Here is a 14,443-nt window from a genome sequence, read left to right as displayed (position 1 = left end):
GTCCCATGGTGTTTATACTTGCGTACTATTGTTTGTACAGATGAACGTGGTACCTTCAGGCATTTGGAAATTGCTCCAAGGATGAACCAGAGTTGTGGAGGTCTACAATTGATTTTCCCATGATGTCAAGCAAAGAGGGACTGAGTTTGAAGGTAGGCCTTGAAATATATCCACAGGTACACCTCCAATTGACTCAAATGATGTCAATTAGCCTATCAGAAGCTTCTAAAGCCATGACATTTTCTGGAAGGTACCATCAACTTAGTGTATGTAAACTTCTGACCCGGAATTGTGATACAGTGAATTATAAGTGAAATAATCTGTCTATAAACAATTGTTTGAAAAATTACTTGTGTCATGCACAAAGTAGATGTCCTAACCGACTTGCCAAAACTATAGTTTGTTAACAAGAAATTTGTGGTGGTTGAAAAACAAGTTAACTGCATGTGTTCACATGCATATTTTTCATGTCAACATTGATGGCACACAGATCATTTTAGGGTGGTGTGTTAACAATATCTTCAAATGATAGAACATTCTAAATGATTTAATATGTTCAATCTATCCAGTGTATAAAACAGTCATAACAATAGTCCAAAAATGTTGTGAAAATCAAAAACACTGAACTGCGAGACTCTGATCAGTATTGCTTTGACTTCACCCATATCACACAGGTTAACAGATTAAATCAATTCAAAACACTGTTCAAGAAATACAAAGGAGGGAAGTTTAGCTAGAACTTGTGAGAACCATTGTGAGTAAAAACAATAAAGACAGATGCCTGATGTTTTCTGTATCCTTAAGATTGTCAATTTCCAGGCATGCAACATTTAACAAATATGGGAAAACAAACCCGAGGATGAGCAGAGGCCAGTTAGTCCTTTGTAGAGCACAAATTGAGGTGGCCACAACCACATGTTTTGGGCACAGGAGTCAGGGTTGTGTCAACGGGCAATGTTTCCAAAGCAACCTCAGCGGGTGTGTGGGACAGCAACAGGCAGGACTATGAGTGACAGCGGGGTGTACCATTCCTGAGCCAAGGGATGGGCTGGGGGATCAGGCAGGCAGATGAGTTGCTGAGTTGTCTAATGCCTACTCCATCTTCTGCTGCAGTTTCTTCTGGAAACAGACAGGCAGGATAGAGAGTACGGCCAGGACACCTAGCACAATCAGAGAGTTCCAGGACACTGCCTCCCCAGCTGTCGTCAGTTTATACAGTGTTGTACCAGCGTTGATCGCCACGAAGGACGGTGGGGCCACTCCTAACAGTCAGAGATAAGGGAGGAAGTCAGGATTGTAAGACAGCCAAGGCATTCCTAGGCGATCACCAAATATTTCTGTAGAAAAGTCAACAAAGGCTTGAGCTCCTTTTTTTAATACTGCGTTGAGCTGTTGACGGTAGGTGCACTTGATTCAAAAGCCCTGCACACCGGGTAAGCAGCATTCCCATTTTTATTTGTCTGAAGAGACAGACTCCTCCTACCCGGCAAATCTGTGACTAAATCGAGTGCACCTACTGCGCTGCCCAATCAGATCACCGTAGCTATAGAGTTCCATGACCCTGGCCACAGCCAAGTTTAATAGGCTACTTGCCTATGTAAGATTGAATAACTTTTAAAATCAAGACCACAGAGACTGTCAATGAATACAGCAAAGAGCTGCTGTTTTTATGAGTGAGTTCATGTTTAACTTTATATTCAGCACTGTCACTGTTTTTATTCAACACTATTACTAAAAGCTGCTTCTCCGCACTTCCGCTCGGGCTTCAGCTGCAATAAATGAGTAGCAAAGTATCGATAGCCCTGCGTTTTATTATTATTAGCAGCTTATCGTGTCGATTTTATATTCAATGAACATTTAACTTTCTCTGGTCATAGGAACAACAAATTTGTGCATGAGGCAGATGCGGTGCGACTCGAGTTTCATCATCAGGTGGAAGATGGTGTTCCCTCTCTCTGGTCAGTCTCACCAGAGGAATTCCAATTCGTAAACTCGGGCATCTTTCTAGAGCTCCAACTTTTCGACCTGAAGATCACTGACATCGTGATTTGACTTCGTTGACCATCAATCCAGTAAAATAAAAAAAGCAATTTCAATTGATTGATGCACCACAAGTGCTAAATCAACTGATCTGTTTTGTTATCAAAGTTTTGAAATATAATATGGTCTGACATTAACAATATTGGCAAGCTAATCATATAGCCAATATGCTGTGATAATGTATTAGGCCTACTGCCCAAACCTCATTCCTACAAAACTGTTTGTGAGGTTAATGTAAAAAGAAAAAAAAGAAGAAAAAAAAAGAAAAAAAAGAATCTGAGCTGTAGATCTCCACTTGCTTTTAGACTGTGAAAGTGATCTGGACTCAGAAAGGGTTGGTGATCACTGTATTAAATAGTATGAGAGATTCAAAAATAGCTCAGCAATAAAGACAATACAACACTGTTTTCTACCAAAAAGGAAATACTGGAGTTTGATATATTCTAGCCTTACCAAAGAAAGTACCAAGGAAGAAGACCCCCAAAGGCACGTTGATGACAGGTGAGGTGATGTTGATGAACCAGTTGGGGAGAAAGGGAGTGATCCTCAGAAATATGATGTAATTGATGAGATGATCTCTGTGCTTGTCTACCTGTAATTGAAAACAGATAGCACAACCTGTCATTCACAGTAAGGCTTGGAGGCTACTAGCCCCCTACTAAGACTCCACTGTTCTGTGGGTGCAGATAGACATGTGGCTGTTACTAAACTGTTAAAGTTTGCTTGTACCCTCATATCAACAACTTCCTATACTGTTCAAGTACAGAAACAACCTGTTTTTCCTTCCAAAATGTCTTACCTGCTGGGACCATTTCTGGGCTCTCTCTGTCAGGTATCTGTAGACCACTGGTCGCCCTACTAGATAAGACAGCATGTAGCAGAAGGAAGCCCCTAGGCCAGAGCACTGGAAAACACAGTGACAGAGGCAGTACATTTTGTAAACAGAGTCTGGTTTACAGAGTCAAAGTACATTTCGTAAATGTCACCACTATTATTAGCCCTTGTGTCCATACTATACTCACCAGGCAGACGAGGAAAAGAGCCAGGGGGAAGGGGTAGAGATAACCAGACAGGATGCTGAGGAAGATGGATCCAGGGATCGCAAATGTCTGGAGGCTGAGTCAGCAGCATCAAGGAATACAGCTCAAGGGTTGAACACACAGCAGCATGTGCACACACACACTTGTGGATATGGTCACAAAAATTACAAGAAACAAAAATATAAATGTTGTCCCACTCCTCTTCAAGAACTGTGCAAAGTTGCTGGATATTGGCAGGAACTGGAACACGCTGTCGTACACTTAAATCCATAGCATCCCAAACCTGCTCAACGGGTGACATATCTGGTGAATATGCATGGCATGGAAGAACTGGCACATTTTCAAATTCCAGGAATTGTGTACAGATCCTTGAGACATGGGGCTGTGCATTATCATGCTGAAACATGAACACATTAGGTGTTCCTTTTGTCCAGGTGGGAAGGAATACCCATGTGAGAACACTGTTCACTACAGCTCAGCGTTCAACACCATAGTGCCCACAAGGCTCATCACTAAGCTAAGGACTCTGGGACTAAACATCTCCCTCTGCAACTGGATCCTCTACTTCCTGACAGGCCGTCCCCAGGTGGTAAGAGTAGGCAACAACATGTCTGCCACGCTGATCCTTAACACTGGGGCCCCTCAGAGTGTGTACTTAGTCCCCTCCTGTACTCCCTGTTCACCCACGACTACGTGGCCAAAACAACTCCAACATCATCATTCAATTTGCTGACAACACAACAGTGGCAGGCCTGATCACCGACAACAATGAGACGTCAGTTGAAGTCAGAGAACTGGAAGCGTGGTGCCAGGACAACAACCTCTCCCTCAATGTGAGCAAGACTAAGGAGCTGATCGTGGACTACAGGAAAAGGCAGGCCAAACAGGCCCCCCATTAACATCGATGGGGCTGTAGTGGAGCAGGTCGAGAGTTTCAAGTTCCTTCGTGTCCACGTCACCAACGAACTATCATGGTCCAAGCACACCAAGACAGTCGTGAAGAGGGCACGACAAAAACTTTTTCCCCTCAGGAGACTGAATTTCTTTTGGCATGGGTCCCCAGATCCTCAAAAGTTTCTACAGGTGTACCATCGAGAGCATCCTGACCAGTTGCATCACTGCCTGGTATGACAACTGCTCGGCATCTTACCATAAGGAGCTACAGAGTATAGTGCGTATGGCCCAGTACATCACTGGAGCCAAAATTCCTGCCATCCAGGACCTATATAATAGGCGGTGTCAGAGGAAAGCCCATAAAAATTGTCAAAAACTCCAGCCACCAAAGCTATATACTGATCTCTGCTACTGCACAGCAAGCGGTACCGGAGTGCCAAGTCTAGGACCAACAGGATCCTCAATAGCTTCTACCCCCAAGCCATAAGACTGCTGAACAATTCATAAAATCGCCACCGTACTATTTACATTCTCCCCCCCCTTTTGTACACAGCCACTACTCGTTGTTTATTATCTATGCATAGTCACTTCACCCCCACCTACAGTGTGGCAAAAAAGTATTTAGTCAGCCACCAATTTTGCAAGTTCTCCCACTGAAAAAGATGAGAGGTCTGTAATTTATCATAGGTACACTTCAACCATGACAGACAAAATGAGAAAAATAAATCCAGAAAATCACATTGTAGGATTTATTTATTTATTTGCAAATTATGGTTTAAAAGAAGTATTTGGTCAATAACAAAAGTTGACCTCAATACTTTGTTATATACCCTTTGTTGGCAATGACAGAGGTCAAACGTTTTCTGTAAGTCTTCACAAGGTTTTCACACACTGTTGCTGGTATTTTGTCCCATTCCCCCATGCAGATCTCCTCTAGAGCAGTGATGTTTTGGGGTTGTTGCTGGGCAACACGGACTTTCAACTCCCTCCAAAGATTTTCTATGGGGTTGAGTTCTGGAGACTGGCTAGGCCACTCCAGCACCTTGAAATGCTTCTTACGAAGCCACTCCGTTGCCCGGGCGGTGTGTTTGGGATCACTCTCATGCTGAAAGACCCAGCCACGTTTCATCTTCTAGCAAACTTCAGATGGGCCTGGACATGTACTGGCTTAAGCAGGGGGACACATCTGGCACTGCAGGATTTGAGTCCCTGGCGGCGTAGTGTGTTAGATGGTAGGCTTTGTTACTTTGGTCCCAGCTCTCTGCAGGTCATTCACTAGGTCCCCCCGTGTAGTTCTGGGATTTTTGCTCACCGTTCTTGTGATCATTTTGACCCCACGGGGTGAGATCTTGCGTGGAGCCCCAGATCGAGGGAGATTATCAGTGGTCTTGTATGTGTTCCATTTCATAATAATTGCTCCCACAGTTGATTTCTTCAAACCAAGCTGCTTACCTATTGCAGATTCAGTCTTCCCAGCCTGGTGCAGGTCTACAATCTTGTTTCTGGTGTCCTTTGACAGCTCGTTGGTCTTGGCCATAGTGGAGTTTGGAGTGTGACTGTTTGAGGTTGTGGACAGGTGTCTTTTATACTGATAACAAGTTCAAACAGGTGCCATTAATACAGGTAACGAGGAGGACAGAAGAGCCTCTTAAAGAAGATGTTACAGGTCTGTGAGAGCCAGAAATCCTGCTTGTTTGTAGGTGACCAAATACTTATTTTCCACCATAATTTGCAAATAAATTCATTAAAAATCCTACAATGTGATTTTCTGGATATTTTTCTCATTTTGTCTGTCATAGTTGAAGTGTACCTATGATGAAAATGACAGGCCTCTCATCTTTTTAAGTGGGAGAACTGACCAAATACTTTTTTGCCCCACTGTACATGTACAAATTACCTCAACTACCCCCGCACACTGACTCAGTACCGATATCCCCTGTACATAGCCTCGTTATTTTGTTACTTTTTATTTTAGTCTATTTGGTAAATATTTGTTTTACTTTTCTTGAACTGCACTGTTGGTTAAGGGCTTTTAAGTCAAATTCACAGTATTCGGCGCATGTGATTTCGATGGCGGCAGATGAATGGGTCTCAGATACCGTGACGAGATCCTCTCTCTGTGAATTCAAATTGGCATTGATAAAATGCAATTGTGTTCGTTGTCCGTAGTTTATGTCTGCCCATAACTTAACTCCACCACCAGGGGGCACTCTGTTCTCAACGTTGACATCAGCAAACCGCTCACCCACACATGCTGTCTGCCATCTGCCCAGTACAGTTGAAACAGGGATTCATCCGTGAAGAGCACACTTTTCTTTTTTACCCTTTTTCTCCCCAATTTCGTGGTATCCAATTGTTAGTAGCTATCTTTTCTCATCGCTACAACTCCCATACGGGCTCGGGAGAGACGAAGGTTGAAAGTCATGCGTCCTCCGATACCCAACCAAGCCGCACTGCTTCTTAACACAGCGCCATCCAACCCGGAAGCCAGCCGCACCAATGTGTCAGAGGAAACACCGTGCACCTGGCAACCTTGGTTAGCGTGCACTGCGCCCGGCCCGCCACAGGAGTCGCTAATGCGCGATGAGACAAGGATATCCCTACCGGCCAAGCTCTCCCTAACCCAGATGACGCTTGGCCAATTGTGCGTCGCCCCACGGACCTCCCAGTCACGGCCGGTTGCGACAGAGCCTGGGCGCGAACCCAGGGTCTCTGGTGGCACAGCTGGCGCTGCAGTACAGCGCCCTTAACCACTGCTCCGCCCCGAAGGACTGAAGAGCATACTTTTCCAATGTGCCAGTGGCAATCGAATGTGAGCATTTGCCCACTGAAGTTGGTTACAACACCGAACTGCAGTCAGGTCAAGACCCTGGTGAGAACGACAAGCACGCAGATGAGCTTCCCTGAGATGGTTTCTGACAGTTTGGGCAGAAATTGTTCTGTTTGCAAACCCACAGTTTCATCAGCTATCTGGGTGGCTGGTCTCAGATGATCCCGCAGGTGAAGAAGCCAGAGTTGGAGGTCCTGGGCTGGTGTGGTCTGCGATTGTGAGGCCAGTTGGATGTACTGTCAAATTCTCTAAAACGACATTGGAGGCAGCTTATGGTAGAGAATTTAACATTAAATTATCTGGCAATAGCTCTGGTGGACATTGCTGCAGTCAGCATGCCAATTGCATGCTCCCTCAACTTGAGACATCTGTGGCATTGTGTTGTGTGACAAAACTACACATTTTAGAGTGACCTTTTATTGTGCCCAGCACAAGGTGCACCTGTGTCATGATCATGCTGTTTAATCAGCTTCTTGATATACTACACCTGTCAGGTGGATGGATTATCTTAGCAAAGAAGAAATGCTCATGAACAGAGATAAACAAATGTGTACAAAATGAGAGAAATAAGCTTTTTGTGCATATGGAACATTTCTGGGATCTTTTATTTCAGCTCATGAAACATGGGACCAACACTTTAAAATGTTGTGTTTCTTCTATGTTTAGTATAGTTAAGATATACTCCACTGTAGTAGTATACAGTGCCAGTTTATTATAGATCAGGGTGCAGGACTAATTTGTAGTCATCTACCTGCTTTCAGCAACGTCAAAGGCAGATAGAAGTATCAGCTATAAAAGAGGTGGGGGGGGGGTCCATTGGTACCATCTTATATCAAAACACAATCCATATTCAGAGCACATTTTGATGAATATGAATAAAGTCTACACAGTATAAACTATGAATACAAATGTGGTATCATGTCTGATGTCTTCTACCGCTAGTTTGCTTAACATCTTTCCCCTCCACTCTCTAGGAACATGTTAATGAATAGTGTCTGTGCTCTGGCCAGTATGTGCTAACAGCACAAGGACTGGACCAGCTGACCAGGCCCCAGCCACTGTCTGGGATGTATTGCCTTGTAATTTTACTGGTCATGTTGCTGACCTTTATCATGTTGTGGGCAAAGCAATCCTCTGATAGGATATCCTAAGATTTATTTACAGGTAAAACTACAAGGCAACACATCACAGACAGTGGCTGGGGCATGGTCAGCTGGTGCAGTCCTTGTGCTGTTGGCACATACTGGCCAGAGCAGACACTATGCATTAATATGTGCCAAGACAGTGGAGGGGAAAGAAAATAGGAAAACTAGCAGAGGAAGCAGGGTAGAAAACATCAGGCATGATACTGCATTTGTATTCATAGTTCATACTGTGCAGTGTTAATTCATATTCTTCATAATAAAATGTGCTCTGAAGATATATTATGTTTACATATGAGGTGGGACCATAACATGCATCAGACCATGTTTTTCTCCTCTTTTATAGTGGATAATTCTATCTGCCCGTAATGTCGGTCTGAAGTGCAATTGACAAAGCTGGAACAGAGTTATTGCATATAGCTGTGGGTGGAAAGGAAGTCCTTAGAACCTACTGTACTGATAAAGTTTAACTTGTGTGCACTGCATGTCCGCATTAATCTGTCTTCTGTCATAAAATTAGGAAAAGTGTACTGCACTCTGGTTGTTGTGAACACACAATAATTGCCTGAATCAATACTCAAGGATCAAATCACACTGTACCCCCACCTCTTACTTCTCCATTCATTATCCAGAGGCAACCCCATGCCTTTACTATGGCCTTGGCTTGGCTGGCTGCTTTGTTCAATAGGAAATAATGAATGAGAGGGAGATCGAGCGGGCGACAGCAAGGTAGGGGAGAAAGGGGATGATGCAATCAACAGGCACATCACAGAGTAACAAAAGCCTGTCTTGGTCCGCTCCTGTCTTGACGCTCTCCTCTGCTGATCCACTGGAATAGATAGGGGGCCTCGCAGACTTGATTCAAGTTGAAACAACTAATAAGTACGCATCTCAATCTTCCAAAAGTTCACAACTTTGCAATACACTTACTAACCAAAAGGATACAAAATATAGGTGGTAAAGTAGGCTACTAACACTTGGGTGTAGTAGGTGTCCTTATATTTGGAAAGTACAGTGCCCAAGGCTTTAGCATCATCCATATCTTTGGGAATTTTAATAGTAGCCATCTCATCACTGAAATGAAAACACTTGGATATCAATTCACCATCATACAATGTTGTGGATAAATAAAAGTTTGTGGGAATCTGTGGGCAAGGGCTTTGAAACTTACAGAAACAGAGAATTTAAAATGTGACCGTCTATATTGGGGTGTATCATACTAGGCTGTACACAACTTAAATCAAATGATTCTCATCATTAGCTGTGATAATCATTGATAACAGGCTACTATATAGATGTAATAGGCAGATTTCCGAACAGCCTTTACATGGTGATTCTTTGTTCTCTATTCAACATCCCAGGTGTATCCTAAACTCTGATGGCTAGTTGCAGGAGTGTTTGAATTTAGAAAATGCTCCATTATAAAATCGAATCCATTTTTGCTCCATGAAATAATCCAACAATGTATACGCCACACATGTACACACATACGGGCGGAAAAAGTATTTAGTCAGCAACTAATTGTGCAAGTTCTCCCATTTAAAAGGATGAGGCCTGTAATTTATCATCATATGTACACTTCAACTATGACAGACAAAATGAGAAAAATATCCTGAATATCACATTGTAGGATTTTCAATGAATTTATTTGCAAATTGTGGTGGGAAAATAAGTATTTGGTCACCTACAAACAAGCAGGATTTCTGGCTCTCACAGACCTGTAACTTCTTTAAGAGGCTCTTCTGTCCTCCACTCGTTACCTGTATTAATGGCACATGTTTGAACATGTTATCATTATAAAAGACACCTGTCCACAACCTCAAACAGTCACACTCCAAACTCCACTATGGTCAAGACCAAAGAGCTGTCAAAGGACACCAGAAACAAAACTGTAGACCTGCACTAGGCTGGGAAGACTGAATCTGCAAAGCAGCTTGGTTTGAAGAAATCAACTGTGGGAGCAATTATTAGGAAATGGAAGACATACAAGACCACTGATAATCTCCCTCGATCTGGGGCTCAACTCAAGATCTCACCCCGTGGGGTCAAAATAACAGTGAGCAAAAATCCCAGAATCACACGGGGGGGGGGGTCTAGTGAATGACCTACAGAGAGCTGGGACCAAAGTAACAAAGCCTACCATCAGCAAGGGCATTGCAGATGAAACGTGGCTGGGTCTTTCAGCATGACAATGATCCCAAACACACCGCCCGGGCAACGAAGGAGTGGCTTCGTAAGCAGCATGTCAAGTGTCCTGGAGTGGCCTAGCCAGTCTCCAGATCTCAACCCCATAGAACATCTTTGGAGGGAGTTGAAAGTCTGTGTTGCCAAGCAACAGCCCTAAAACATCACTGCTCTAGAGGAGATCTGCATGGGGGAATGGGCCAAAATACCAGCAACAGTGTGTGAAAACCTTGTCAAACGTTTTCTGTACGTCTTCACCTCTGTCATTGCCAACAATGGGTATATAACAAAGTATTGAGAACAACTTTTGTAGGTGACCAAATACTTATTTTCCACCATAATTTGCAAATAAAGTCATTAAAAATCCTACAATATGATTTTCTGGATTTCTCATTTTGTCCGTCATAGTTGAAGTGTACCTATGATGAAAATTACAGGCCTCTCATCTTTAAGTGGGAGAACTTGCACAATTGGCTGACTAAATACTTTTTTGCCACTGTACATACATATATACACACACACACTGTGGGCAAAGGGGGTCGAGTGATAAATGGCAGATATGTCAGAGCAGAAATAATAAACGGCTCTGCCCCATCACTAAAATGGCCACCCCGATCAGAACTACAGATCACAAAATGGCCGACTGACAACTACAATTACCAGAAGCAAGGGGAACCCTCAGAAGGTGGTGCCGACCCACATATAAAGGGTCAAGAGGAATGTACCAAGCTTTACCAATTCTCTCCAGTAGAGAGAGAGAAAGGGCTAGAAAGATCTGTGAACCATAGAGAAAGAGGCAATAAATAACAGCTGGTTTTACAGTGTATGAGCTGGACTGATTGGACTTACCTGTTGGCGTTTGGACCTACCGAGAACCCAATTCCTGTACCTAACCCTGCTATCCTTGACCTTGCCTGTGGCCTGGGTGGATCAGGAAGGAGACAAAAACACAGGTACTGTCCTGTTCGGAAGAACTCTCAATCTGGGGTGATTTTGGTGACAGTTTCCCACTTCATTTGTGACAAACACTCCTAATCTTGAAGAGATTTGCTACATACACACACACACACACACACACACACATACATACATACAGTTGAAGTTGGAAGTTTACATACACTGTCTTAGGTCAGTTAGGATCCCCACTTTATTTTAAGAATGTAAAATGTACTATTATTCTGAGTTATTTCGGCTTTTATTTCTTTCATTACATTCCCAGTGGGTCAGAAGTTTACATACCAAATACTAATTGAGTGTAGCATTGCCTTTAAATTGTTTAACTTGGGTCAAATGTTTCAGGTAGCCTTCCACAATAAGTTGGGTGAATTTTGGCCCATTCCTCCTGACAGAGCTGGTGTAACTGAGTCAGGTTTGTAGGCCTTTCTCATACACGCTTTTTCAGTTCTGTCCACAAATGTTCTATGGAATTGAGGTCAGGGCTTTGTGGCCACTCCAACACCTTGACTTTGTTGTCCTTAAGCTATTTTTCCACAACATTGGAAGTATGCTTGGGGTCATTGTCCATTTCAAAGACCCATTTGCGACCAAGCTTTAACTTCCTGACTGAAATCTTCATGTTGCTTCAAAAAATCCACAATTTTCATCCTCATGATGCAATCTATTTTGTGAAGTGCACCAGTCCCTCCTGCAAGAAAGCACCACCACAACATGCTGCTGCCACCCCTGTGCTTCACGGTTGGGATGGTGTTCTTCGGCTTGCAAGCCTCCCCCTTTTTCCTCCAAACATAACAATGGGCATTATGACCAAACAGTTGTATTTCTGTTTCATCAGACCAGGGGACATTTCTCCAAAAAGTACAATCTTTGTCCCCATGTGCAGTTGCAAACCGTAGTCTGGCTTTTTTAAATGGCGGTTTTGGAGCAGTGGCTTCTTCCTTGCTGAGCGGCCTTTCAGGTTATGTCGATTTATAGGACTCGTTTTACTGTGGATATAGATATTTTCCTCCAGGATCTCCAGATGTTGTTCTGGGATTGATTTGCACTTTTCGCACCAAAGTACATTCATCTCTAGGAGACAGAATGTCTCTCCTTCCTGAGCAGTATGACGGCTGCATGGTTCCATGGTGTTTATACTTGCGTACTATTGTTTGTACAGATGAACGTGGTACCTTCAGGCATTTGGAAATTGGTCCCAAGGATGAACCTGACTTGGAGGTCGATAATTTTTTTCTGAAGTCTTAGCTGATTTCTTTGGATTTCCCATGATGTCAAGCAAAGAGGCACTGAGTTTGAAGGTAGGCCTTGAAATACATCCACAGGTACAGCTCCAATTGACTCAAATTATGTCAATTAGCCTATCAGAAGCTTCTAAAGCCATGACATCATTTTCTGGAATTTTCCAAGCTGTTTAAAAGCAGTCAATTTTGTATGCAACCTTCTGACCCACTGGAATTGTGAATTAATCTATCTGTAAACAATTGTTTGAACAATGACTTGTGTCATGCACAAAGTAGATGTCCTAACCGACTTGCCAAAAGTATAGTTTGTTAAAAATAAATTTGTGGAGTGGTTTAAATACACTTAGGTTGGAGACATGAACTATATATATATATATACACATATCAAATCAATCATGTAAAGGTTGGTTAAAAATATGCCTATACTGGTGCCTGTTAACATCACAGCTAATGATGAGAACCGTTTGAATGAAATGATTTAACTTGGCTGGTGAATGTCATTTGGTAGGCTGTTGTACAAAAGTAACTCTTTGTACATGGGTCAGCTTGATGGAAAGATAAATGCAAAGAACAATTACTTGTCGAGCTCTGGAAAATTCCTGTACACTAGGTACATGACAGAAGCAGCGCAGGTGAAGACAGACAGCAGGATGAGGAGAGACATGCGAGCTGAGCCCCCTCCAGTGTATCGAGTCTCTGTGGAGAGATGAGTAGCTAAGTTATATAGCATACACAGTCAGCAAATTTAAAATATAATGATAAGCCTATATTCTTCTGTAACAACAGCAGTAAGCCTCATGTAATGTCTTGCTTCACTTGTTCTAGTTCCTGGTTGATTTCCCCAGAGTACATGAAGCATGCTTTGTGGTCAAACCATTCAAGATATATAATCCTTGAAACTGACTACATGTATTCTAACTTTGAGGAGGAACATATCTGCTTGTTTTTTCACATGACTCTAACCACTAGGTAGCCTAGTGGTTAGAGCGTTGGACTAGTACCCGGAAAGTTGCAAGTTCAAACCACTGAGCTGACAAGGCAGTTAACCCACTGTTCCTAGGCAATCATTGAAAATAAGAATTTGTTCTTAACTGACTTGCCTATTTAAATAAAAGGTTCAATTTTATTTATTTATTTATAAATCCGTTTATTTTAAGTTTAAACAAAATGTATAAATAAAGTGTGTGTTGTGTAACATCCTGTTATGATAAATGATGCTCCATCTATATAATATTACATGGTTAGCCTAATATTTTCCTGACTTCATCCAAGTGGTTCTGTCATTGATTAACATTAGCAACTTAACGTCAAACTGGGTATGGTCCCTGACAGCGGCTGGATAGATAGCAACCTACGAAGTTACTAAACTGATCATGTTAATTTCAACCAACGATACTGGTAACTAACCCATTTTGTCTGTGATTCAACTCCGTCATACCACCAGACTTGAAAGCAAGCAACTTCTGAATGTTGATAATCAGCTGTTAGTAACGTTAGTTAGCCAACGCTGACTGACAACAGCATATCCGCATTTCACAATCATCTGGCTGGTTATCAAGCCGGCTAGCAACATTATTTAACAAGACGTTTACCATATCAAAGAAACAGTAATGTATCTTAACGTTAGCAAATTAATTACAAAAACACAAGTAAATTAGCTAGCTATACTAGCGAGTTAGCCGGGATAGCAACGTCGTTAGCTATACATACCTTTGAGGGTTTGTGCCTCGTTAAATTTTGTCTTCGGTTCCTCGTGTAACGTTACTAACGAAACACTATCGGCCTCTCGTCTTTCTCTTCGTTTCTTGGCCATGTCCGCTTACTAAATTAAGATATCGATCTAGCTACACCGGGCTTCTTTCTGTCAAAGAGACGAGAGACCGCTTTGCCAACCGGCGACTAGCAAATTGACACATTCCCACAACCTTTCACCTTTTCTGAGTTTGTTTTTCTACTTTTTCCCCACAGTGCCCCTATTGGGCACCCTGCATTTCCAAGACAATGCTACAGCAGCACAGTGTTTACTATTCATATTTACATTTAAGTCATTTAGCAGACGCTCTTATCCAGAGCGACTTACAATATATAGTATATTATTGGCGTTTTTACAGTGGC

At 42.6% G+C, this 14,443-nt stretch overlaps 1 protein-coding gene across 2 annotated transcripts; it reads right to left on the bottom strand.

Annotated features, from left to right (window-relative positions):
• Positions 1-320: 320 nt before the first annotated feature.
• On the bottom strand, positions 321-14,243 carry LOC124035599 (transmembrane protein 41B-like). Of its 2 annotated transcripts, XM_046349109.1 has the most exons (7): positions 14,039-14,243; positions 12,907-13,024; positions 8,892-9,020; positions 3,063-3,156; positions 2,840-2,944; positions 2,494-2,632; positions 321-1,262 (listed from the first exon to the last, which is right to left on the bottom strand). In XM_046349109.1, the coding sequence occupies exons 1-7, from the start codon at positions 14,139-14,141 to the stop codon at positions 1,093-1,095; spliced, it is 858 nt and encodes a 285-aa protein (XP_046205065.1). In that variant the 5' UTR covers positions 14,142-14,243; the 3' UTR covers positions 321-1,092. The 2 variants fall into 2 exon arrangements, with proteins under 2 accessions (XP_046205065.1, XP_046205066.1); XM_046349110.1 differs by lacking the exon at positions 8,892-9,020 and having other exon boundaries at positions 12,943-13,024.
• Positions 14,244-14,443: the final 200 nt, after the last annotated feature.

The sequence above is a fragment of the Oncorhynchus gorbuscha genome, linkage group LG05 (genome assembly GCF_021184085.1).
Source record: "Oncorhynchus gorbuscha isolate QuinsamMale2020 ecotype Even-year linkage group LG05, OgorEven_v1.0, whole genome shotgun sequence".
Taxonomy (NCBI): Eukaryota; Metazoa; Chordata; class Actinopteri; order Salmoniformes; family Salmonidae; genus Oncorhynchus; species Oncorhynchus gorbuscha.
This window is presented reverse-complemented; position numbering and strand designations above follow the sequence as displayed.